The following is a 27,761-nucleotide window of genomic DNA, read 5'->3' on the forward strand; positions in this document are numbered from 1 at the left end:
ATTCTCGCATTTTGTGGGATAGGTCCGGTGAAGATTGCTGGGTATGTCTGGGTTGTTGTAAAGGTTTTTGTAGAAGTCTGCAAAGACATGGGCAATCTCTGTAGGATGGGATATTAATTGTCCCGATTTATTTTTTATCTGGTGTGGCGTTTGCATGTGGGACTTTTCACGTAATTTGTTAGCTAGAAGGGAATGTGCTTTATTTCCTTTGTCATAGAACATTTGTTTCAGTCTGGTCAGTGCTTTTTCTATGTGACCTAGGGCGAGATCCTTAAGATTGATTATTTTCCTGAGGAGGGGTATTGTGGGGGTATCTTGGAGCTTGCGTTCAAGCACCCTAAGGTCCTGTTCCGCGTTAGTTTTTGCAGCTAGTGCGTCTTTCTTCATTGCAGAGGACAATGCTATACATTTACCGCGGAGTACTGCCTTATGGGCTTCCCAGAGTATGGATGGCGAAATATCTGGGGAGGCGTTTTCTATGAAATGTTTAAGGGTGGATTGTAGTTGTACTTGGGTAGGATGATGTTGGAGAAGGAACGTATCAAGTCTCCAGTTGTAGGATCTACGGTTAGGAATGTGTAATTCCAGCGTAAGTAGAATGGGGGATCCAGTTTTTATTTCTTGCGCATAAGTTGATTTCTCACCCTCCCAACTTTTGTTCACTGGTGCACAGTGGTAAATGCTGTGCTGGATAGAGAGTGACTTATTTATGAGCACAGGGGTTGTATGAATACATTTTAATAAGATCTGGTCGTCTTGGTTATCTTCCCCATATATTGTGTCCACTAGTGTATGATTTCCCCTGATTCTGTCTAGTGTTGTTGCTTTATGATGGATCTAGGAACTTTGTGTTCCTGAAACCTCTCCTTTTTTTTTTTTTTTTTTTTTAACATAACAGAGCAGCCCAGATCCTCCTCTTCTCTGGAACCACACCTCCTAGCCCCTCCCTCCTGCCAGGTGGGGGCACCCAAGCAGGTGGCTTTGTGTGTCTATTCACACATGGAGCCACGACTCGGCTCCAGCCCCTCTGTCTCCTGATTTGCTCACTTGTTGTGATTGACAGCAGCGGGAGCCAATGGCTCCAGTTGCTGCCAAAAGGCAATCGGGAATGCGAGTCCCCGAAGAGCCAAGGTTCTCATGGACATCGCTGGATTGAGAAGGGGCTCAGGTAAGTATAAGGAGGGGGAGGTGCTGCACACAATTGGTTTTCACAGTTCTTCACCTTTAGGCCCCTTCACACTGAGGCAGTTTTAGCCAGCGGGGGGGGACAGTTGGCTTCTCCAAGCTCTGGAAGGACCCTGATAATCTTGTCGGGATCCATCCAGCTGCTTGAATGACAGCTTGGCTCTACTTCTCAGCCCACAGGTAAGAGCTGCAGCCAGCTGCACCTGCTCCGTCCCCTGCCTGGCCCTCCAGTAAACACTCAAGGAGCAGGGAGCGGTAACTGACAGTCACTGCTCTTTGCTCCAAGCAAACTGAGTACTGCACGATCAGCCATCATGTGATTGCTCAGTTCTTGGGCTTAGAGCCTACGTGGGACTGCTGCAGCATAGAGGTGGGTATCTTTGTTTTGTTTTTTACAAACCCATGCTTTTCCTTTAATTTAGATTACACCCTTTTAGGTTGGAAGGTGCTATTTTTTTTCGTTTCTTAATTTTTTTATTTAATTTTAAATACATTTGTCTTATTCCTTATATGGAATTTTGAAAGGATTGACTGCATGTTTTGCCTAGGGAATGATGAATGAAGACAATTCTTTTTTTGGTGCCCAACTGGTTACATCTCTCTGACTTCATTCTGTACAGTGCAGGGTAGGCAGTCCTGTTTTCTACGTGAGGTCACCAATGGACCACCAACACCTCAGGATGCTAGAAAATGGAGGAGAGCGCCAACTGCTGGGGGAATGTGGAATAAGGAAAGTATAGCACCTTCATCTTCCCCTTGACAAAACAAGCAGGTTACCCATGCTGTGTGGAGGGGGACCCACAAAGTGTTTTTTTTTTTTCCCTGGAGTTTAGCATTAAAGTGATTGTAAAGGCTAAATTCTATGCATGAAAGTAAAAAAAAAACCTTCTGTGTGCAAATCCCCCCCCCAGGCCTCCTTACACTCACCTGAGCTCCTTCTCGATCCAGCAATGTGCGCACGGATGCCTCTGCTGTCCCGGACTCCCTCTCCTAATTGGCTGAGACAGCAATGGGAACCATCAATCACAGCCAGTAAGCCAATGAGGAGAGAGCAGGGCCAGGCTGAGCCGCAGCTCTATGTGTTTTATGGACACAGAGAGCAGGGCCAGGGAACGATCATGTACCTGTGCCCCTCATAGCAAGTGCTTGCTTTTGGGGGCACTGGTGAAAGGGGGGGGGGGGGCAGGAGTGCCAACGGCAGACCGGAGAAGAGGACTATCGTGGCTGCTCGGTACAAAACCACTACACAGAGTAGGCAAGTATAACCTATTTGTTGTTTTTAAAGCCGAACCTTCATTATCACTTTACATTTATTTTTTATTCTTTTTTATTTTTTGTGACGGAGGAGTAATATAAAGTAGAATAAGCTGCAAAGGCTCAAAAAAAAAAAAAAAAAAAGAGTAATTCGGTCATTTACATTTGCAAATTTTCAGCAATCCTCCTTTTGATTTACATCTCTTAAGCAGCAAGCAGTGTGAATTCACTGAAGTGTTGTGTGAAATTCTGAGACGCACAGACAACCACAAGCTAATTATTTCCCAACACCCCCCCACTCTATTAGGATTCTGTACGGCTGTGTCGTGTAATCAGAGATTTTCTGGCAATGTGGGAGTGTGGAATTTGGCATAGAAAATAACCTTTCATGCTGCGTTTATAATGTGTGGATTAATCCCCTTAGCCTCCGCTGGCAGCTTGTGCTATCGGGACAGTGTTATAACTGTGCAAATTGATATTTTTGTTTTTAGCTCTCATGAAAAAAATTAAAATTCCATCAGAAATGCCTATTTTAGGGCACATTCACGTGGAGCAGGGAGCCATACACTGTAAAAAAAAAAAAAAAACAATCATGTTTCTCTGCCCAGGAGTGTCAGCCGCCTGTATAGATCAATGACAGGCTGGTATGCTGATGTTATGCGGATAATCTGAGCATTAAAGTATAGCTAAAGGCAAAACTTTTTTTTTAGTTTTTGGATAGAGTGGAGAGGAATTGGCACAAAATGAAAGAAAAAAAAAGTTTTGCCTATAGTTCTATTTTTAAGGCTTCGTTCACATGTGCAGCCTGGGGGGGCAGTAAAACAAGGCAGTTGAACTGCCATTTTACCGCCTCCTGACCGCCTGGCTGAACACGGACATGCAGACACTCACAGCGATACACATGCCATGGCAAAAGATAGAAACGGCACATCCCTTTCTCTGGGGTTTTTTGTCGCCATACCCGACCAATGCTGGTCTATACACTATACGAAAAATCGGCCGAACCCATTTTTGAAAAACGAACATTTGGCTGCGAGCGCAAACGTTAGTGCCATCATGTAATGACCGATAAATCGTTCAGTGGACATAAATGAATGCATTTTTTGTTAATTTTTTTTTTTTTTTTTTTTTTACATATACCTAATGCAGACATTTTGGACGGGAAACACATTAAGATACCAACAAAACCTGGCGAATGCCCAGGAAAAATTCCAAGCCTACTTACCACCAGCTCACAGACAACCAAATTAACCTGTCTAACAGTATGCGTTAAAAATGGGTTTAGTCCGCACATTAACACATTAACCTTTCAATATATCGTTCATTTGGCAGAAAATTTCCAAACTTGTCCTTGTTTTTTCAGCTCAAAAACGTCCCGGTGATTATCGATTTTGTGCCCATTAACTGGCAGAAAAACGAAAGAACTGTCTAAATGACCGAATTTTGACCGATTTTTCTTATAATGTATGGCCAGCATGTGGCTGGCCATACATGGATGAATTTTGAAATAATTTTTTTTTGAAAATCAGAAAATTTGTGCGTTTTGTGATCCGATGGTGCCACCATTGATTTAGAAATTCGGCCGACCAAGCCTTCAATTTCACCTCATGTTGCTACAAAAAAGACTTTTCGTGGCTGGGAATCTTCTTTTCTTTCCGGGAATTTTCTTTTGTTGCACATGCACATTTCTTTTTCGATTTACATTTCTCACACGATTCTCCCATCATTGATTAGAAAATCGTTCGTTTTTAAAAAAATTTCCAACATGTCCGATTGCTCAAATTTGATTGCCGCACGCTTTTGCTGCAGCCCACTAATGGTGTGATATACGAAAGAAAATTCTTTGGAAATTGGACCCATGTATGGCCTGCCTAATGCAGGTTTATGGGGCTCTACCACAACTGTCCCACAGCCACATACAATGCATGCAGTTGAGGTGCAATACTGCAACATTTATAGTGTTAAATTAGGCAGTGAGGACACAAGATGTGATCTGTGAAAAGCAATCCACTTCTGATCGCTCTTTAGAGGGCACCACTTGTGCGAACAAGCCGTTGGCTTCGATACAGGGATAGATAAGTAACACTGGAAGCAAACCTGTCTGCGTCCAGGATGGCACATCAGTCCTTGTATGCAGGTCACCTCTCAGAGGTGTTGTAACCAGAGATGCTTTGTGAAACAATGCAGTATGTCTACATTTTTATGCAGCACAACCCACCTCAACACAATGTTATGATGGGAACAACGTACATAGACACAGCTGTGCGCCTCAAAACACCGATAAGTAGGAAGAGGGGGGGGGGGGGGCAGAGATCCTGATCTCAAGGAGGAAAGACCCCTCATGATGCCAGGTTAATAGGGGAAGACAATTGGTGGCCAGATTTGATTTTTTTTTTTATTTATTTTTGTCTAGTTAGGCTGCTGTCAACTTGTGTTTGTGGATGGTATAGAGGCTTAGTTCACCTTTCATCCCAGGTTTCATGTTGCATCCATATTTAGGGTGTAACATGTAACATGGGCACAATCTCCATGCCCTCCACTGTTTACCTGAACCATGTGGTGCTTCTCCCTGCAATCTCCTGTGTTTGGATGTAGAGTGACTATGCATGGCTCCGTCTGCTCAGCCGTGTCATTCATTCACAGCTCCATTCACAGGACTGCAAGTCCTAATTGGGACCTCAGTTTCGATCTTCTTTAGATCTTTACCTGTGTACGAACCTGGAATACGCTGATCAGTTGCATGCTCAGAAGTCTTCAATGCAAAAAGTTTATAAATGCACTTTTTTTTTTTTTTATTAAAATTTAAAGCAGAGCTAAAAGCAAGAATATTTCTAATCCAATGTTTTAATGTGAAATTAAAGGTTCGGCTTAAAAAACAAAAAACATTCTTTACTGCTCTGTGCAGTGGTTTTGCACAGAGCAGTCCTGATCCTCCTCGGGTCCCCCGTCGGCGCTCCTGGCTCCTCCCCCTTGTCCAGTGCCCCCAATAGAAAGCCGTTTGCCATGGGGGCACTGGCGTGTGCTCGCTCCCGAGCTGCTGCTATATGCGTCCATAAGACAAACAGAACTGCGACTCTGCCCCCCCCCCCCTCAACTGCTCTCTCCTCATTGGCTTTTGCTGCTGTCTCAGACAATGAGGAGAGGGAGTCTCAGGGTAGCCGAGGCTCTCGTGCACATCACTGGATCAAGAGGGGACTCAGGTGAGTAATTAGGTTGGGCAGCACACATTAGGTTTTTTTTACCTTCGTGCATTCAGTGCATGAAGGTAAAAAAACCTTCAGCCTTTACAACCACTTTAACACCTGTGAGGTCCCTCGCCAACATCTTCTCCTTGGCTTTTTCTGGGTACTGGTCTTGGGCAATCTTGATTGGCCGGCTTGGAATAATAGTACTCCTCATTGATCCCGGCACACTGACACCATGCTATTAATGTAAACAGAGATGGGCAGAATATTGTGAACAGTCAGGCAAGTTAATTTAATTGCAGAAGCATGTCTTTTTTGCAGTAACTTTAGTTTTGCTTTATTGTGGGTGCATTTCTTTTTGCAAGAGGACGGGCTATGCCTAAGCAACTGGTGATCCCCCTGAACACCAATTTACCAGCATCAAAATAAAACATCAAGTAGTGCAGTGGAGAGGTGCAGTACAGCTATGCCTGGATTGGGATTGGTGGGGTGGAGGAGATCCCCTGGGTTAACGAGTTGCTTCCTGTACACGTTTCAGGACATGATTTTTAATTATGACAGGAGTATATCTTTCATATTACCTCCTGAATGCCTATAGTATAGCCTTAGGCAATCTGTGACTCTCCAAGCACTGTAGAACTACATGTCCCAGCATGCCTTAGCAGCTTGTGGTTGTTTTGTCTGTAGGGTGTGACGAGAGCTCCCCAGCTGCAGGAAGTTACAGAACCACATCGAAAAGTGACTTGGCTGCAGACAGCTTCTGAAAATGTGTGTCACTTCCGTCCCATTGTGAGTGCTGCTAATAATTGTAGTGCCATGGAGCAGGTGACAGGCGATGGTAGGAAGCCAGGGGAGGACTTGTGCATAATTCATATGTGATTTAAAGCACAGGAACCTTTGTGGGAACTACTAGTGACTTTTGTGATCTTTGTTTACAGGGGGGCCAAATATGTGGGCGATCACTACGGAGGAGCGGGCCAAACACGACAAGCAGTTTGCCAGCCTGAAGCCAATAGGTGGACTGATTACCGGTGAGTCTTTGTAATCTTTACAATAAAGCACAAGTATTCCATTTGTAAGGATAACGTGTATTTTTGTTCATTTGTTGTGTTGTTTTAATTATGTATAAAGCTATGCTGTACAAGGAGGTTCAAACAAGTGTAATACAAATATGCAGCACAGTATATGAAATGTTTCCAAAGACAATTACATTTTTATTATATACATAACATTATATACATATATAATATATAGCAAAATATATACAGTAAGGATGAAAATTGGAATCCTTTACGTAGCACCATCACAGATGGCAATTAAAGCAGTATTAAACCCAAAAACAAACATTTATCTTATAACAGCTTGCCAATTCTTGGATGTGATGGCTGCATTCGTTTTTTGTTTTTTGTTTTTTTTTTTTTTTTTTTTTTTTTTTTTGTTTTTTTTTTAAGGCTTTCCTCTATTTTCATCTGGTGATCTCTCCAGTTGGTCTTATGTTTTTTCAAAAGAACAAGCTCTCCAGCAGATGTACCAATTACAGAGATGAGACAAACTATTTAATACAGGACTGGGGTGCTTACGATGGTCCGCTTTTATTTATGTACAGTGCCTTGAAAAAGTATTCACACCCCTTGACATTTTCCACATTTTGTCATGTTACAACCAAAAACGTAAATGTATTTTATTGAGTTTTTATGTGAGAGTCTAACACAAAGTGGCACATAATTGTGAAGTGAAAGGAAAATTAAAAATGTTTTTCAAAATTCTTTAAAAATATCTGAAAAGTGTGGCGTGCATTTGTATTCAGCCCCCTTTACTCTGATACCTGCAACTAAAATCTAGTGCAGGGATATGCAATTAGCGGACCTCCAGCTGTTGCAGAACTACAAGTCCCATGAGGCATAGCAAGACTCTGACAGCCACAAGCCTGACACCCAGAGGACACCCAGAGGCTGAGGCATGATGGGACTTGTAGTTTAGCAAAAGCTGGAGGTCAGCTAATTTCATATCCCTGATCTATTGGAACCGATTGCCTTCAGAAGTCACCTAATTAGTAAATAGAGTTCACCTGTGTGTAATTTAATCTCAGTATAAATACATCTGTTCTGTGAAGCCCTCAGAGGTTTGTAAGAGAACCTCAGTGAACAAACAGCATCATGAAGGCCAAGAAACACACCAGACAAGTCAGGGATAAAGTTGTGGAGAAGTTTAAAGCAGGCTTAGGTTATAAAAAATATCCCAAGCTTTGAACCTTTCATGGAGCACTGTTCAATTCATTATCAGAAAATGGAAAGAATATGGCACAACTGCAAACCTACCAAGACATGGCAGTCCCCCTAAATGGACAGGTCGGGCAAGGAGAGCATTAATCAGAGAAGCAGCCAAGAGGTCCATGGTAATTCTGGAGGAGCTGCAGAGATCCACAGCTCAGGTGGGAGAATCTGTCCACAGGACAACTATTAGTCGTGCACTCCACAAATCTGGTCTTTATGGAAGAGTGGCAAGAAGAAAGCCATAAGAAGTCCCGTTTGCAAGAAGCCATTTAGGGGACACAGCAAACATGTGGAAGAAGGTGATCTGGTCAGATGAGACCAAAATTGAACTTTTTAGCCTAAAAGCAAAACGCTATGTGTGGTGGAAAACTAACACTGCACATCACCCTGAACACACCATCCCCACCGTGAAACATGGTGGTGGCAGCATCATGTTGTGGGAATGCTTTTCTTCAGCAGGGATGGGGAAGCTGGTCAGAGTTGATGGGAAGATGGATGGAGCCAAATACAGGGCAATCTAATGTTGTGTACACACGGTCGGACTTTTCGGCTACAAAAGTCCGACAGCCCGCCCGACGGACTTTTGACAGACTTTTGGCGGACTTGCGGTGGACTTTCTAACGAACGGACTTGCCTACACGCGATCACACAAAAGTCCGGCGGATTCGTACGTGATGACGTACACCGGACTAAAATAAGGAAGTTGATAGCCAGTAGCCAATAGCTGCCCTAGCGTGGGTTTTTGTCCGTCAGACTAGCATACAGACGAGCGGATTTCTGGGTCTGGCGTAGTTACGACGTAAAGATTTGAAGCATGTTTCAAATCTAAAGTCCGTAAGATTTGCGGCTGGAAAAGTCAGCTGAAAGTCCGGGGAAGCCCACACACGATCGGATTGTCAGCCGGCTTTGGTCCGTCAGCATCTGTCGGACTTTTTTAGACGAAAAGTCCGACCGTGTGTACGCGGCATTAGAACAAAACCTGCTGGATGGTTCAACATCCAGCAGGACAACGACCCTAAACATACAGCCAGAGCTACAATGGAATGGTTTAGATCAAAGCATATTCATGTGTTAGAATGGTCCAGTCAAAGTCCTGACCTAAATCCAATTGAGAATCTGTGGCAAGACTTGAAAATTGCTGTTCTCAGATTCTCTCCATCCAATCTGACAGAGCTTGAGCTATTTAGCAAAGAAAAATGGGCAAAAATGTCATTCTCTAGATGTGTAAAGCTGGTAGAGACATTCCCAAAAAGACTTGCAGCTGTAATTGCAGCAAAAGGTGGTTCTACAAAGTATTGACTCCGGGGGGGCTGAATACAAATGCACGCCACACTTTTCACATATTTATTTGTAAAAAATTTGGAAATCCATTTATCATTTTCCTTCCACTTCTCAATTATGTGCCACTTTGTGTTGGTCTATCACATAAAATCCCAATAGAATACCTTTTATATTTTGATTGTAACATGACAAAATGTGGAAAAGTTCAAGGGGGTATGAATACTTTTTCAAGGCACTGTAAAACCTTTATCCCAAAGAGAGAAAAAAAAAGTGTGCTGTAACTGCTTATATAAGTGTTAGCTGCAGTGTGGCTTAAATTTGGATCCAAATCTGCTAGTCCATCTAACACTTCTTCCCTCCATACTGACAGGGCTGCTGTCCAAAGGTGCCCCTGTGCTCCTTCCTCCAGAGTGGGGCTGTGGTACTGGCCAGGTATTCGGGGGGGGGGGTGCAGCCACCACATCTAATGATTGGTAAGCTGCAGTATATTACATTTTTGGTTTTGGTTCAATACCGTTTTTAACTACAGAGAACATTTCCAAGGATTGACCCTTCCTACCACAGAACCAAACACACGCTCTAGCCATTCTAAATGGAAACCTGTCAACTTACAGGCAGGTTTTGGGTTGTCTGAGGAATTTCCCGCTTGCTCTTTGCTAGCAATCAAACCCCAACGCTGCAGGATATTGTCAGTGGAGGTGCAGACAGCATTTGAAAACAAAATATTCCAGGCCTTCCACACTCCCAACTGAACTTGACTTTTCAGGTCCTACAGTAGACCGATGCTGTGGGACTCGGTGTACATATGTGAATGATCGAGTTTGCACCTTTTTGGTCTGTTATATACACAGTTTAAAGCATTTTGTTCCATCAGTTCAGTAAATGTAAAAAATACCTGTTGATCCTGCCAGAAATCCAGTCACCTGGTATAATTTATCCTGTTCCCAGCTACCTCTAAGGACATAAGAACACTTACCCCAATGTGGAAAAGGGGGAGGTATTCTGTAGTTCTGTCCTAGGGTGACAATGCTTCTCCTCCATAGGACAGGATGTCTTACTGGCAGGATCACCAGATAAAACGAATGCACTGCCTAAAGAGTGGTGAGTTGCAACATATTGCATTTTTTTTTTCCCGTGACTTTTTAAGGTTACCTCCTGAGCATGTTAATGAAGCTTGGGTCTCATGGTTGTATAAATTAAAGTGGATGTAAACCCAATGTCATCCTTTGTAAACTACTGCCATAGGGGTTATCTATAAGGATATACATGCCTCCTGCATGTATCTTTACCTGTCAAATCTCTCCCCTCTGTCTGTTATGAGACCCGAAAAACTGCAGATTCTGTGGGCGGGTCTGTTGTCTAGAGCTCGGTGGGTGGAGTTGTGATGTCAGTAGACTCCCCGCCCACCTCTACACTCCCCTTGTCAATATGCATTTTCTAATTATCGCTAACATCCAGTGAAAAGACAGTAAAGTAACCACATGACTTCAGCCAAATCATGCTGAGGTGTGGAACATCCAATCCTTGCAGAGCTGCTAAAGAAAGAAAGGAATTAAAAAATACTGCATGTGTCTTAGGCTAGTGGACGACATATGTAAATCACCTGTCACTCACAGCAAGGGGGAGGATTTGACAAAGTTTTTCTCTGTTTGTCAAAATTTATCTCTCTGAACAATAAGAGGATTGCTCAGAGCTGGATTAAGGCCTCTTTCACATGAACGATCCGTTCAGGTCCACCTGTCAGTTTTTTAGGCGGACCTGAACGGACCCTCCATAGACCTCTATGGAGCGTCGGATGTCAGTGGTAACATGTCCGCTGACATCCGACCCGCTCCGATCCGAAAAAGTGTAACGGAGGTAAAACCTACTTTTCCATCCGTGATCGGATCGGGTGACGACGGACTCTATGGTCCGTCGTCATCCGATCCCCCATAGGGGAGAGCGGCACTCTGACAGGTCCGTCCCTGTACAGTGTGGAGCGATGGACCTGTCATCTGCCTGCTCAGCGGGGATCGGCGGAGCAATCCCCGCTGAGCAAGCGGATGTTCACGGGGCGGATCATCACGGTTCTGTCCCGTGTGAAAGTACCCTAACTCTTTGTGGCAAGACTGGGCTCATATGATAGGAAATCTTATACGCTACATTATGACATAAAAAAAAAAAATTCGGGTTTACATCCACTTTAAAGGCTAAGCAAAGGTTTCAAATATAAATCCTTTGTATGGGAGCCTGCACTTCTATATTAATTTAGGAATGAACTCGGATTTTGTGTGAACCCAGTCCGGACTAGTTTCTGTTCAAATGCAGAGCTTTTGAAAACCCTTTTACCTCTTTCTGTGCAAAGGAAAAACAGCTGATATGCAGCCCAGAAGCTGCCGTGAGTAATTTATGTCTGTGTCCACCCACAACTTCCAGCAGAATAAAGGCAGATGCAGACAATGCGTTGGGGAGCTCCACTTTAATAAATGATCTTCAAATAGCTGCCATTGCTTTTGTCCACCTAAAACCATTTGATGGAAACAATTTATTTTTCAGATGTGCCATTACCTAGCCGGTCAAAGTTTAATCAAACTTACAAAAGTATATGCCCATTGGTGAGCATGACAAATCGAGGTGGTATTTATTTAGCCATTGAAAACCAGCTTGAATACACTTCCTTCAGTACCAGGCTGTTTTACTTTTCAGTGCTGGCTGTGATAGTTTGACTGACAGTTATGCCATCAAGCAACACTGTGCCCAAATTAATTTTTTATATCATTAGCTTTGTTTTGGTGGAATTTTTTTTTATAGGTGTTTTATTTAAATTTCTTTTTTCAAAAAAACACGGGTGGAATTTAATATATATATTTTTTGATTATATAAAGCAAAACTAATGGGGTTGGTTCCATTTTTCCTTTCATTTTTTTTTTTTTTTTTACAATGATCCTATCCACATGGGTGGTCATTGGAACCCACTTAAAAAAAATAAATAAATAAATAAATCCAACAATTGGTGGTCAGTGGCAATTTAAAGAGTAACTCTACTTTTGTTGAGAAAAAAAACACTCCTCTCTGGGTTAATTATGTATATTGCAGGGGTTTTGACCAGTGCAGATTCCTACCTTTTTGTTCTGAAGAAATAGCGGTCTGTGTCCATATGCAAAGTGAATCTAATGGGAATTTATTTTATAAATATCAATTAGCTGCTGCACCTGCAGGGCTATAATGAGGAAAGTGGTAGGGTCTCTATCCATTTAGACGTGATTTACCTTTGGGAGTATGTCACCAAAAATTATATTTTTGTTATAGAGGATGCCCAAAATCTGGCTTGTATTTTAGTGCAGACTTCTGGGAAATTCGGTAATAAGCCAATCGCACAACCAGGAAGAAAAACACAATAAGTGTAGCGCTATAAGAATATGAAAGCGTCCAATGTAAAAACATTAAACCAACAGTTCCAAATGTACTTGATGAAGAGTCATCCTTATGAATGAAATGAGGAGTCTTCAGGAACTAGACACTTCAAGGAGATATGCAAACCATCTGGAGTAGAGACATACACAACACCACCAAAAATGAAAAGGCTTACCAGAATGGATGGACCCAACGGGGCATACACCGAGTAGGGTCAGATAGGCTTAGGTGGTGAGCGGCTGTAGGTGGCCCGGAGTGGCGATGTTAATGGAGTAGCCCACACGTTGCTGTGTCCCTCAAAACGATGCCGGAATCAAGAGGTATGGAACAAACACGTTGTTGTATCCCTCAGAGTGGTGTTAGAAACCAAATGATGACGATAGCAAATGGAGAAAAGGAAGGAATGGCCACATAGTGTGAATCCGTATAGAAAATGGAATTTTATTAAAATTTGATATACACTCACATGTAGATCCGTAAAAAAAACAGCGCTGTAGAAAAGTGGTGACAGTGGGGTCTTACCCGACGCGTTTTGTCTTCATAGACGTCATCGGGGGGGGGACAAAATATATATTTTGTATACAGAACGCTCCGGGTAGCCATATTGCGTTTTCCTGAAAATTACAGTGCTGCAAATTGAAAAGAAAAGGTAATTTTTAATAACATTCAATTACTTTGACTTGTGTCACAATTGTATACGCTATATTATTATTATTATTTTTTTTTTATTTACTATTTTTTGTTCCACAAAAGTGGAGTTGCCCTTTTAGGATATTCCCTCATCTTCACCTTCAATTTTCTGCCCTCTTCCTTCTTGCTATGTTAAGAAACATTCAGGCTATTTACAATGGAGGAAGGGGATCTTTCTCTGTTGGGTATGGGCTGAGTGTTTGTGAATACTATAATGTTTATACTTGTGATGGCTGAAATTGGTTCACAGCAGGTACAGAGCCGCTCTGATTCACTCTGTAGATGGTGCCTGTGATCTGAGCTGTCCAATGATACTCAGATTTCCAGCGTACCCATGATAGCAGCCAATCACGGGCACTCTGTACATCTAAGTGTTTTCCGCAGTACCGTTTTTAATGCATATCCTTCATTACACTGCTTTTTAAACGTGCGGCAGTAGCGAAGGGGTTAAGAGGAGAGACACAAATGAGGGACAGACAAACAAAGAATACTCTTTTTCTGTAGATGAGGAAAGTGTGTGTGTATATTCTATTATATATACACACACACACACAGTGGGGTCGGAAAGTATTCAGACCCCCTCAAATTTTTCACTCTGTTATATTGCAGCCATTTGCTAAAATCATGCACACAGCTACCCATATTGACAGAAAAACACAGAATTGTTTACATTTTTGCAGATTTAATAAAAAAGAAAAACTGAAATATCACATGGTCCTAAGTATTCAGACCCTTTACTCAGTATTTAGTAGAAGCACCCTTTTGATCTAATACAGCCATGAGTCTTTTTGGGAAAGATGCAACAAGTTTTTCACACCTGGATTTGGGGATCCTCTGCCATTCCTCCTTGCAGATCCTCTCCAGTTCTGTCAGGTTGGATGGTAAACGTTGGTGGACAGCCATTTTTAGGTCTCTCCAGAGATGCTCAATTGGGTTTAAGTCAGGGCTCTGGCTGGGCCATTCAAGAACAGTCACGGAGTTGTTGTGAAGCCACTCCTTCGTTATTTTAGCTGTGTGCTTAGGGTCATTGTCTTGTTGGAAGGTAAACCTTCAGCCCAGTCTGAGGTCCTGAGCACTCTGGAGAGGGTTTTCATCCACTGAGGAGAGTCTTCCGTCGGGCCACTCTGCCATAAAGCCCTGACTGGTGGAGGGCTGCAGTGATTGTTGACTTTCTACAACCTTCTCCCATCTCCCGACTGCATCTCTGGAGCTCAGCCACAGTGATCTTTGGGTTCTTCTTTACCTCTCTCACCGAGGCTCTTCTCCTCCAATAGCTCAGTTTGGCCGGACGGCCAGCTCTAGGAAGGGTTCTGGTCTTCCCAAACGTCTTCTATTTAAGGATTATGGAGGCCACTGTGCTCTTAGGAACCTTAAGTGCAGCAGAAATTTTTTTGTAACCTTGGCCAGATCTGTGCCTTGCCACAATTCTGTCTCTGAGCTCTTCAGGCAGTTCCTTTGACCTCATAATTGTCATTTGCTCTGACATGCACTGTGAGCTGTAAGGTCTTATATAGACAGGTGTGTGGCTTTCCTAATCAAGTCCAATCCGTATAATCAAACACAGCTGGACTCGAAGGTGTAGAACCATCTCAAGGATGATCAGAAGAATTGGACAGCACCTGAGTTAAATATATGAGTGTCACAGCAAAGGGTCTGAATACTTAGGACCATGTGATATTTCAGTTTTTCTTTTTTAATAAATCTGCAAAAATGTCAACAATTCTGTGTTCTTCTGTCAATATGGGGTGCTGTGTGTACATTAATGAGGGGAAAAAAAATGAACTTAAATGATTTTAGCAAATGGCTGCAATATAACAAAGAGTGAAAAATTTAAGGGGGTCTGAATACTTTCCGTCCCCACTGTGTGTGTGATATATATATATTTAGACATGGCTGGGGGTGTGCATTGCAAAGCTTCTGATGCACTCAGCTTGACCAGCTGTGAAGCAGCGAGAAGATCTCTGCAGAACGCACAGAAAGCGCTGCTCCCCGTGGTGTAAACTGTAGGGACTTTGACAGCTCTCTCCCTTTTTGTATGCCAACAGCGGCTTCTCATACAAGACGAGCAGTCAGACTGGCAGACAAGCCCTGCAGAGGAGCAGGGGCAAAAAACAAAACTTGGCTCAATGCCCTTTCGTGTTAAAAGTAAAAATTGTTCCGCAGAATCAGCTTTTAACATCTAATATAGGATTGTATGGAAACTATTCTCCCCATGTAACATGTTCCCGGTTTCATGTTGTCTTATGCAGCATTTTCCCAGCCAACAATGTAGCATGTCCACACTCTCTGACCCTCATTTCCTCTATAAGGTCTGCAATTTCTGACAGTCCTCCTAAAGTAGTTGTATACTCTTCCATATGCTCAGTGAAGTGACTGGCCTCAGGTGATACACAGAGATGATACACGTTTTCTTACATAAGTTGCACCTGTTTATCTGAGGTCTTTTCTTCTCCACATCCATTCAAATTCCTGAATTGAAACCACTTGTCTGAGCTTCCAGAAAGCAGGGAGTAGGATGCCGAAGGTATACTCTTCAGAGCTCAGTGAGAGCTGATTGAAGGGATGGAACCCCCCCCCCTGTCTCCACACAGTAACAGAGCTGAGGCTGTCCATCACATGTTGCGTGCTGGAGCTCCCTCTCATCCCTTTTTTTTTTTTTTTTTATTCTTGGTGTCAGGAAAACTTGTCAGAAGTTACTTATGCTGATAGCAGAAGACGGAAGCAGCAAATTGACACTTTGTGCTCTGAGTTGAGACAAGTATACACTATAGAGGGATATACATTGTTCAGATTTCATGTTTGAGTTTACAGCCACTTTAACCATTGCCTATACTGAACATTATGTGCGGCCCTGGTAATGTCAGGGGCCGCATTTGAGGCCCCCATTAGCTCATAGGTTGAAAAACCATAGGGTTACCCAACTTCAGGTATTTTATTTTAAGAGATTTCCTCTCACCATCCTTCTTGGTGGCAGTAGTTATTGAGGCAAGAAGTGACCTTTTTCATTTAAATAGAGATGTGTTAGAACCTCTTGTAGAATTATTTGCCTGCATGCCCATTGGCAAAATACCCCTGACCCCATGACCACTGTCACCTGTCCAGGAAGTGAGGGGAAGTCTTCCAAGTGGGGACCCAAGCAGTGACCAGAACTGACACTTTTTTTGCTAGAGTCATACTTTTAAGTCCAGTCTCTTCCATAGTAATTAATTTAAATTTTCCACATTTAAAGCAGATTACAGTGCCATGGGTGGAAATACAAGTAAGTGCCAATATTACGACAGCGTGGCATACTTTCTCAGCGTATACTGGCACCCCGCAGCCAGCAGGCAGACTGTAGTTTCATTAAATATTAAACAGGCTGCAGCACTGTGCTGCAGGCCTGTATGGTGGAGTTTTACAAATGAGTGACTTCACGGGACAGCTATGTCGTCCCTCATAATGCTGACTCAGGGGGAAAATGACGCTGTCAGCACAATCGCAGATCAGCCCACCGCCTGGGCCAGTGTCCTTGTGGCACGTTAAAGGGAAACTGTGATGGTGATTTATTTATTTTTTTATTCCTAAAATGTTTTTTTTTTTTTTTTTGCTCTTATTATTTTAGTAAACTCTTTACCTAACAAAAAAGCATATAATACAGGGTTCCTCCAGTGTTTTTAAAGCAAAGTACAGCGCTAGCTTGCAGTTTGTTGGTTCCAGACTTAACCTTTTCATGACAGAGGTTAGTGAAACCAAGATAGCCAAACCAAATTCCATTAGACTTGCTGTCATACAAGCTAGCCTTCCTGATGGCTATCGCCTCGGCTAGAAGGATGTCAGAGTTGGTGGCCCTTTCATGCAGGGAACCGTAATTGATCCTTCACCATGACAGAGTCGTGTTACAACCTGTTCCATCCTTTTTGCCAAAGGTGGTGTTGGCCTTTTATTTAAATCAGGACATTATTTTGCCTTCTTTTTTCTCTCAGCCTCGTTCAGCGGAAGAGAGACGACTGCCTTCTTTGGACGTTGTCCGGGCAGTCAAGGTTCATCTGTCTAGATCTGCGAAGATCCGAGGATCAGACTCCTTTTTTGTTTTACCAAAAGGACCCAAGAAGGGTCAGGCAGCTTCCAAAGCTTCCATTGCCAATTGGGTCCGTCAGTTGGTCATTCAGGCCTACGGTCTTTAACACTAAAAGCTCCTCCCTTTTTAAGGTGAGAGCTCATTCTACCAGGGGTGTAGGAACCTCCTGGGCTTTTTCACCATCAGTTATCTGTGGCTCATATTTGTAAGGCTGCTACCTGGTCTTCAGTGCATATGTTCACGTAATTTTATCAAGTTGATGTTGGAGCAGCCAAGGATTCGGCTTTCGTCCGCCGTATACTGCGGGCTGCCGTATAAGTTCTGATGGCTATTGTTTGGCAGGGTGTCTCCCTCCCCCTCAAGACTATTGCTCTGGGATGTCCCAGTAGGTAATGAATATTACATCATGGGACACAGAGATCCCTCCCCTCTTTTTTTGAGGATTTAGTGCTTGCTACAAAACTAAAGTACTTCCTGTATGGGAGGGGTTATATAGGGGGATCACTTCCTGTCTGAAGACCTTTGTCTACCAGTGTCCATTCACCTAATGATGGAGTATTACCCAGCAGGTAATGAATATTACCCTCACTCTGTGTCCCATGATGTACCCAAAAAAAGGATTTTACAGGTAAGTATTATGTAAAAATCCTATTTTTTTTCTTTCCTTTTGCATATAAATCTCTAATCTCGCTCTTGGCATCTTCATTTTAAATCAGTGCGTATAGTTACCCTTTCTCAGGTTTCATTATTTCAGTGCAGTAGGCGTTTAAATGCCTTACTAATCTGAGTTTGTTTAGTAAAGGATAATCTCCTAATTAAAGTGTAGCTGTAGACAAATGTACTTTTTTAGGGCTCCTTCTGGTGTGCGACAGCTAGAGCTGCACAATTCTGGCTAAAATGAGAATCGGAATTTTTTTTGCTTAGAATAAAGATCACGATTCTCGTGGTGTAACATCATCTTTCACATTATACAAAAAAATTGTGTTAACTTTACGTTTTTTTTTTTTTTTTTTATATATTGAAGTGTATTTTTTCCCAAATAATTGCGTTTGAAAGACCGCTGCACAAATGTCAGAAAAAGGTTTAGTCTTGAAGTGGTTAAACTGACCTCATTTACAGACCAAAGTTAATTCCTTTTGCGCTAAAAGAACCAAATGATTCTTTGGTTATAGTTATCTCCCAACGCCGATGTTGGTAAACATTTTGGATGGTTGTGTGTGTTTTTTTTTTTTTTTTTTTGACAGCTGAGTGAGCAAAAAACGACTCGTTACATAAATGAATTGTGAAATAGCTGGATTAAGATCGTGAGGGGGGTTGAATCGAGATCGCAATTTTTTTTTTTTTTAAGCAATTAATTGTGCAGCTCTAGTGGCAGCCCTTGCCGCCCCTCTATGGGGGATCGATTTTCAGTGGGTGTTTGACAGGCGGTGAGAAGGTGATATGTCACCTCACCACAGGTTTTATTACTGAAAATGCTGACCCACTGCACTTCAACCACGTGTGATGTGGCCTTATTTGCTCGAATGGTACAGTGGCGGTACTGCTCGCCAAACGCAACGGGGGGGGGGGGGGTGTTATTCTTTTAAGGTGGGCAGTTGGCTTATTGCTCCCTGGCTGCCTGTCTAAAATGAGCTCTTAGTTTTGAATTGAATTACCAATGGTAAATCCCCCTTTTTTTCAGTTGGGAAGCTTCCATTTTAATTCCCATCCTGAAAGCACAACAGAAAGTGAAACGAAATCTTTCCAAAAGTGAAAGAAAATCGCCTCTCACCTCCTGGCCTGGTGAAAACCGTTAAAGATTTCCCATCACTTTTGTCCTGATGATGATGGTCACAGTAACAAAAAGGATGGTTTGCCACAATGGGAACACACCCGAACAAAAAACATCTGTACAATGAGTTTTTAACCAAGTTTTTGGTTCTAGGTGTACTTTAAAGTGAAAGACACACTTCTTAGGCTAACGCTAAATGTACAGTTTGTCCAAGATGACGTCTATTGGACATTCCAAAGTTATTCAGGTCTCCTTATCTGGAGTTGTCATGGATGTGTCCTCCCAAGATATTGCCAATATATTAAACTAATTCACAGTCTTTTTCAGCAGCAAGCATTTAAGCAAAGTCCAAACTAAAGATCACACCGAGAGATACGCTCACTGAGCAGTGTATAAGGAACACTATAAAATGCATGGTAGGGCCTCCCTTTGCTCTCAAAATACAGCCTCAGCTCTTCGTGGCATGGATTCCAGAACCCACCAACTTTTCTGTGAGATTTCGGTCCATGTTGACAGGATTGCATGAGACAATTTCTACAGATCTGACGGTTATTGTCATGCTGTGGATCTCCCTTTCGACCACATCCCAAAGTTCTTCTTTTGGATTCAGATCCAGTGATTGATCTATAATCATTGTGCTCCAGCAAAAAACATTAATCATACCAGGCTACATTTTTTAGAATTTAACTGTCTAGTTTTGGGGAGGCTGTCCCAACGCAGTCTCGTCTTTTTCTCTTCTTGGCTGACAGGAGTTGAACCGAACGTGGTCTGCTACTGTTGCAGCCCATCCACCTCAATGTGTTGTGATTTGTGAGATGTTTTTCTTCTCACCACAGTTGTATGGAGTGGGATATCTGAGTTACTGTAGCCTTTCATTGGCTTGAATCCATCTGACCATTCTCTTTCTCTTATCATCAAGGTGTTTCTATCAGTAGAACTGCTGATTATTGGAGGCTTTTCATACCATTTTTTTGAGAGAACTCTAGAAAGGTTTGTGAGTGAAAATCCCACGAGATGAGCTGGTACATATTAACTGAAGTTCCTGACCTATTATCTGCTTGGTTTTATGCAATCAGTTTGTAATAAATGGTGTGTGTGTGCATTATAAGAGAAAAGGCTCAGCTAGTAATAGTGGCAGTAAACAATGCACAAGACTTGGACACCCAAGAATGGTCCAAGCAGGTTTATCCTGCACTTTCATTAACCAAGGCAGCAAAAACACATTTTAGTCTAGTATATACTTGCGTCCTTATAACCCTAATGATACCCCCGTAGCATTTGGGGGGCAGTACCACCACTGAATGACACCGCAACCACCTTCTAACACCGTTGTAGTGTTCTTCAACTTCTGACATTCTGGACAGCCCACTCTGCTCCCACGCTCCCTCTTCTTGGCCCACCAGGGTGTCTGGCTGCTGCCTGTAAAGCCTCCAGTGATCTGTGAGTGCCAGGAAGGAAAAGATTGAGTTTGCTCTGCCTGTGCGTAGCGTCAGAACTCACTGCAGTCACTGACAATGTGCAAGCACTCTCCTGCACAGTTTAGGTGTTAAAGCTTCACAGACCGCAACTAGTCAGCTAAGCCTAGGTCCACACTAATGTGGTGCAGGAAACCCCACGTTTCCCACACCGCTTTCAAATCGCACTGTCCTTGCAACCTGCAACAGGTGTCGGTGCAATCTTAATCCTCAAACACAGTGCGTTTGCTGGCACTGTATTGCATGATACAAAAGTACCATGCAATTCAGTTGTAGTGCACTTCGGTGTGACGCAGTGCGATTTGAGTCCATTCAAAATTAATGGGTTCAACTTGAACCGCACTGAATCACATGTAAATTGTGCAGAAATGTGGTGAGGTTCCTCTGCGAATCCACTGCAGGTAAAAGTTTAAACTGAGGCTGAGTATCACAAACAGTAGGCGGTACATGCCACAGAAAGCCTCTGATGCTCCTAAAAGTGTCAGAGGGTAAGGAAAACTACAAGAGTATTATGTTAATTGCAATGTGCACAGTAAGAAGAGTGGAGACCGGTACAGAGTAACTCTGTGATCTGTACATTCTATAGAGTTGCTTCATTCGCACATTTCATAAGTTCTGAATACCAGGAGGTATGAGTCACTTAGCAAAGAATGTGATTTTCATTTATATAGCTGCTTCACTTTGGGGCTTGGGTGTAAAAAAAAAAAAAAAAAAAAAAAAAAAAAAGCCCTATTTCCCAAAGCAAAGTTTCTTGTTCCATCTTGCAATGCCAAATTTAATCTGGTTACTATAGGCACTAACTTTTCTTGTTGGCATGCTTTTCATACATAAGCCCTTTTGAGGTTAAAGCAAAGTTCTGGCAAAGTTAAAGCAAATGTAAACCTGATTCATGAAATTTGAGCTGGGCACGTATATCTGCAGTGTTTTCGTATCTCTCTTCAAAGCATTATGTCCTGTGTCTTTCTTCTGCTCGTTCTTCTGTTATCAGCATGATAACTTCTGACAAGTTCTCAGACACATGATAAAACCAGCCTGAATTTTGTGTCAGGGAGGGTGCTATAAACAGATTAGCAGAAAGCTGCTCTACTCACAGGACAGTTCTAAGGCCTCATGCACACGAGACGCTGTTAAACACGCGTTCAGAAGCAGTTGGATACTTTGAATACTTTCAACTGCCCCTGAACTCATTCAATGTTATCCTATGTGTCCTTGTAAACAGTCTAATTTTTTGTTGTTTTTAGGCAGTTGTGTTTAACCTCGTTTTTCCAGAAGCAAAAAAATGGGTTCAGATGCAAAAGTTTTCCACGTTTAAGACACCAAACGTGGCTAAACGCTGGTACCGCGTTTAGCCGCGTTTGCGTTTATAAGTGTTTTTAAAGGAACCCAATTTTTTGGACCAGAAAACACAGAAATATGATGGTAAACTGCAGCAGAGAATTACATTTTGCGACCCAATTTTGGGGCCCCATATCACGGGGCCACTTGGTGCTAGGAACCCCAAATTTGGTGTGCAAACACAGTGGAACTAGCACTACAACATATCCAAAGCACCAAAGTTGGGTCGCAAAATGTCAAGCACTTTACTGCAGCAGAGAATGACATTTTGCGACCTGACTTTGGGGCCCCGTATCTCGGGGCCACTTGGTGCTAGGAACCCCAGCTTTGGATATGTTGTAGTGTTAGTTCCACTGTTTTAGCACACCAAACTCAATGTCATTCTCTGCTCTGCAGATGCTTCTAGACGCAAACGCGGCATGCAAATGTGGCAAAACGGGCATTTCTAAACGCCGGTGTCAGCTTTTAAAAACGTGTTCAGCAGAGTTTGCACCGGCGTCTCGTGTGCATGAAGCCTAAAAGTTTCTGCCTATGTGTAGGTAGGGGTGTGCCTTTCCTCCAATCAGCTGTCTCCCAGCGTAATCCAACACTACACTGCTACTGCTGAATGAGGAAGTGAAAATTCTAACACAATCTGCACTTTGTGAACAGTATATAAAGCTGAAGACAGCAGATATACATGTAAAATGTATATTGGGAGATTTGTTTCATCTCTGTGTATCATCTGAGGCTGTTCACTTCACTGGGTATATGTGAGGGTTTACACTTTAAAGTAAAACTATAGGCAAAACTTTTCTTTTTTCATTTTGGACAGAGTAAGGGAGGATTATAACCCCTGTCAGATTTTGTCATCTGTGTCCCATAGCGGAGATTTCCCCCTATTTCCTGTCCTCTAGTCAAACAGGAAGTGAGAGGAAATCCCTGCAAACTAAGGGAAAACTAACGGGGAAACAGCAAGAAAAACTGACAAGCTTTCTAATCCCTCTGCGTTTATTCAAAGCTTAAAAATAGTTTTGCCTTTATTTAAACTTTAAATATACCGTTTACATGCATAAATTAAAAATGTCTTACAAAGCAAAAGATTTCTAACTTCATTCAGCAAGTCTTGTGATTCCTGCACCCCTTCTAGACAGCATTTGTGTAGATGGAGAAATCTGTTAGTTTTTTTTTTTTTTCTCGTTCATCATGCAGGCTGATCTAAAGGCAAAAATGAGTAAGGCCTCTTTCACACGGACGATCCATTCAGGTCCGCCTGTCAGTTTTTTAGGCGGACCTGAACAGACATCCAACGCTCCATAGAGGTCTATGGAGTGTCTGTTCAGGTCCGCCTAAAGACCTCTATGGAGCGTTGGATGTCAGCGGTGATGTGTCCGCTGACATCCGACCTGCTCAGATCCGAAAAAGGAAAAACTTACTTTTCCATCCGTCATCAGATCGGGTGACGACGGACTCTACGGTCCGTCTTCATCCGATCCCCCAAAGGGGAGAGCGGCGCTCTGACAGGTCCGTCCCTGCACAGTGTGCAGAGACGGACCTGTCCTCTGCCTGATCAGCGGGGATCGACGGAGCGATCCCCCAGTGAGCAGAGTGGGCTCCGTACACAGACACGTCCGTGTGAAGGAACCCTAATTTATGGCCTGCTTAATATTCTGTATGTTCTGTATGTACATTTAATGCAGTAATTGCTGGCGCAAAGACAAGGTATACATGTAAAATAGTAATAAGGCACATTCAGAGCAGACAATATTGTAGTCCATAAGCAGTACTACTAAAACTTGAACTTTAGAGTCCATGTAATAAATTAAATTAATGGTGGCAGCTATATTCAGAGAAAGCTAGCTCCGTGGAATGAAGCAGAGGAGGGAAAGGCAGGAAGCGTCACCTGAGTGTAGTATTAGTGTAAACAATTTAATTGTCAAGATACAAAACACTCACAAGATATTGGTTTAAAAAATGCTCATCTGTAGTGGGGGTGTCACTCAGGTCTCTCCTAACGTCCTTGCACTGTATCCATGGGCTGTAGAGGTGAAGGGAGGTCTGTAATCCGTCCTGTGGCTACCAGGAAGTCCAAGTAAACCAGCGTGGAAGGCATTGAAATGACTTCTCTGGAAGTAGGGAGCCGGGAACGCTGCACAGGATTGGCTACGTGCTTGGAGCATCATTTCCTTCTACTGGCTTCTCGGTGATGTAATTTCCGTACGTTCCACGCTGGTTTCTTTGGATTTCCTGGTGGCCACAGGACGGATTTCAGACCTCCCTTCACCTCTACGGCCCGTGAATACAGTGCGAGGACGTTGGGAGAGACCTGAGTGACACCCCACTACAGATGAGCAATTTTGAACCTATATCTTGTTAGTGTTTTGTATCTTGAGAAATTAAATTGTTTACACTAATACTACACTCAGGTGGTGCTGTATGTACATTTGTTATTTGATAGTGTATTTTTTGCTGGCTTTTCACACGAAGGGTCTGCTCAGGTCCTGTCATTTTTTTCAGGTGGACCTCATCAGACCCTCCATTCAGCCCTATGGATCGGCGGGTGTAAATAGACTTGTGTCTGTTTACACCCATCTACCTCCATTTCAATCTGGTCTGCTAAAAAAAAAAAAAAAAAAACATAAGGGGATCGATCCACCCCACTTCATCTAGGCAGATTGGAACGGAGGGTAGTTGGGTAAACTAACAGCAGAGTTGGTTTACTCTCTGCCACCAGTACAGCAGAGCCGGCTCTGTCCATGTCCGTTCCACATAAATGGAGCAGACACAGACCTGTCATTCATCTGCTCTGCTCTGATCAGCGGATCCGTGGACAAATGATGCCTTTTTTTTATCTAGATCCTTATACACAGTTTAGAGCTGCAGAAAGACAGCAAGGAACTTAAAGCTGAACACCAGTTTAAGCAAATATTTTCTAAATACAAGAGAAACGTATTCTTGAGTCTTGGTGTGCTCTGTGTATTTTTTCCTGATCTGTGCAGTAATCCAGTGTAAAACATTACCTCTGTACGGGAGTTTCCTTTAATAAAAACGTGTCACTGCTGTGCTCCCTCTTTCTTCAGGGTGACTGGGCTTGTCTCTCTCTGCCCTCTTCTTCTTTTTTTTTTTTTTTTTTTTGGATTTGTAAAGGAATCTGCTGCACACAAAGTGCATTTATATCCTTTGTGGCTTTCAAGGAATGTATTTTAATAAAACTTTTTGTGCCGCAGGTGAGCTTTAAAGGATAACTACAGCCAAAACTCATTTGGCTGTGCTTCTCCTGTGGATCACAGTATGTTCTGCACTCCTGTGACCCGTTTTCAGAAGACATCGGGCAATCCAGCAGCTCCTGCCCCCTCCACAGCCCAGTGCTCCAGGGAGCATATGGGGGGCATGGGTTGCAGAGCAGACAGCGGGGTGACTGACAGTCATGAGCTCTCTGCTCATCGAGCTGTGAGAACCGAGCGATCGGCGGGGTTTGAAAATTCAGTTCTCAGTCATAGAGCCGACGGGTGACGGATGCTGCATCGGTCCAATGCTGCATCCACCTAGGTAAGTAGGATTCTTAAAAACACAAAAAATCCTTAACTTCCCTTTTAAAGTAAGGAAAATTATGTTTTTCAGCTAGTAAAGCCTTTGATGGTAATACTCAAAGGACAGGAATAAAGAGAAGGACAATCCTTTGTCTGCATATATAATATGAGCTAATGCATATTAAAAGTGCCCTTAGTGCTTTGGGGGTTAGAGTAAGGGTGAAGTATTTGTAATAGGTTGCTGCCATTATTTAAATGATTTTTACTACTGTCATTAGTCCTTTCCACGGTTAGCAAGTACACTCATCACAAAAACATAACATTTTTCAGGGTGGATACTAGAAAAAAAAACAATGTGTTGTTGTGTTTTCAGTAGTTCTGATAATCCCCTGTCTGTCACATCCTCCTTGTGGTCACACTTTTGACGGGTCATCATCTCCCCTTCCTTTTTCAGAGAAGTTATAGAGCTCTCCTATAGATACATACCCTTATGAGCTCATTGGTCAATTCACTGAGCGATCTGCATTTGTAAAAATTATACAATGGATCAATCAATGTTGGTGTTGGTTTTAGTCAGAAACTTACCTTTATTTGTTCACAGTGATGACCCAAGAGGTGGGTTTGTTCTCAAATTATGATCTCTTCTGCCACACCTGGACCATTGAACTATAGAGCAGGAAGCCTTCCTTGGCTTGCAGATGGGGCTCGGTCTGGAGTCTATTACGAAAAGCCACAGCATTCAATTGCAAGGTTTCCATGAAAGGTAAAGTTGATATTTAGGTGAAGGTGCTTACTGGTTGCTTCTGCCTAAAGTCAGTCCCCTTTCTGCCTCTTTGGAAGAGATCCTGTGCTTGAATTTGTGGCATTTGGATCCATCAATATCATCATCTGGAGCAACAACTTCTGATGGAAAGTAGCTTTCTTTTATATTTCTGATGGATCTTATTAGAGGAATATTTAACCTGGCTACAAAACGAACCATTGAAGTGTATGTTCACCCTAAAAAATATTAACTTTTGGTCTGTTAATTATACAATTGAAGAGGTATCCATTCACTACTCTAGCCCAGTGAAAATAATTGGTTTATCAGATTATCCTATATGAAAAAGTTATATCAATGAATAGACAATCCCCTAAAATTCCAAAACATTGGGACCTATGGTGTGATTTTACTCTCACATTATTTTCAGGATGACCTTCCAAGCCTTAGGCCCCATACTCCCTGGGCGTTTAGCCCCGGTCCTGGGGCTCTGGCGTTTAGATTCTAGTGGTGGGCACAGGTGCATTGTCCAGCCCCGCTGCCTGCGTCATGTCAGATACTGAGAGGCTGACAGCTGCCGCTGGCTGGGTGGTGCTTCAAACAGTCTGCCTTTTGGGTATTTGTGCATGGGCACATACTTTTTAAACTTGGGCACCATTCAGTGCATTGTCCATCTGCAGCAGATGACAGCCTCTCATATTTTGACAGGCTGCTGACATTGGTGCTGGGTGTTTCACCAGTGAGCATGAGGCCTACAGGTATAACTACATCAGTCTCTTAGATTGTAAGTTCTAAGGAGCAGAGCCCTCTGATTCCTACTGTATTAAAGTGTATTGTATTTGTACTGTCTACCCTCAAGTTGTAAAGTGCTACGTAAACTGTTGGCGCTATATAAATCCTGTATAATAATAATAATAATAATAATAATAATAATCAGTCAATATATGTTATGGGCCATGTGTTTTTAGAATGTACATATGTAACAAAAGCACACGAATAACTGTCACTGTTCCAGTTGAGGGATACCTTCACCTTTAATAACATTACATTACGTTACACCCATATTCAGGATGTAACATGTTACTGCTGCACCAGCCCCCCACACCCCCTGATCTCCTGTTGTGACAACAAGCGGGGGATCTTGCATGCCAGTGCGAGGCTTCACCCACCAAGCCGAATCATTCATTCAGAGTTCTGTGAATATGATAACTACAAGTACCATCAGCCTTTGTGGCCGCCGGCTTGTGGTTCTCAATGAACTACCAGGGCGCTATTGAGCGCTTTAGCTAGTTTTTTGAATCTTCCAGTCAGTTTGTAACTGCCTGCCCTTACAAGGTACGAGCATGCCGCTTACACTGAGAGTCTGCAGGAGTCCTTTTGCGCCAGCTTTGCAGGCTTATAGTAAAAATAAATAATAAACGCACATAATTTTTACCTGCAATTTATGTATTTATTTCAGGTACCTGTATAGTGCTCTCAATTTTACTCAGTACTTTACATATACATTGTACATTCAAATTGGTCCCTAATCTCAAGGCATTTACAATCTAAGGTCCCTAACTCACATTCATACATTCACATACTAGGGCTATT

The 27,761-nt window shown here is 42.7% G+C and overlaps 1 protein-coding gene across 8 annotated transcripts in view; it reads left to right on the forward strand.

Moving 5' to 3' along the window:
• ITSN2 (intersectin 2) overlaps window positions 1–27,761 on the forward strand; it is a 272,629-nt gene that overhangs the window by 70,155 nt on the left and 174,713 nt on the right. For 7 of the 8 annotated variants that reach the window (XM_073625291.1, XM_073625295.1, XM_073625289.1 and 4 more), the window contains one exon: window positions 6,563–6,655. In XM_073625291.1, coding sequence (XP_073481392.1) covers window positions 6,563–6,655 — 93 coding nt within the window. Of the gene's footprint in view, window positions 1–6,413; window positions 6,463–6,562; window positions 6,656–27,761 lie in introns of those variants that run through there. The other variant, XM_073625292.1, reaches the window with a different exon arrangement.

The sequence above is a fragment of the Aquarana catesbeiana genome, linkage group LG04 (genome assembly GCF_042186555.1).
Source record: "Aquarana catesbeiana isolate 2022-GZ linkage group LG04, ASM4218655v1, whole genome shotgun sequence".
Lineage (NCBI taxonomy): Eukaryota > Metazoa > Chordata > Amphibia > Anura > Ranidae > Aquarana > Aquarana catesbeiana.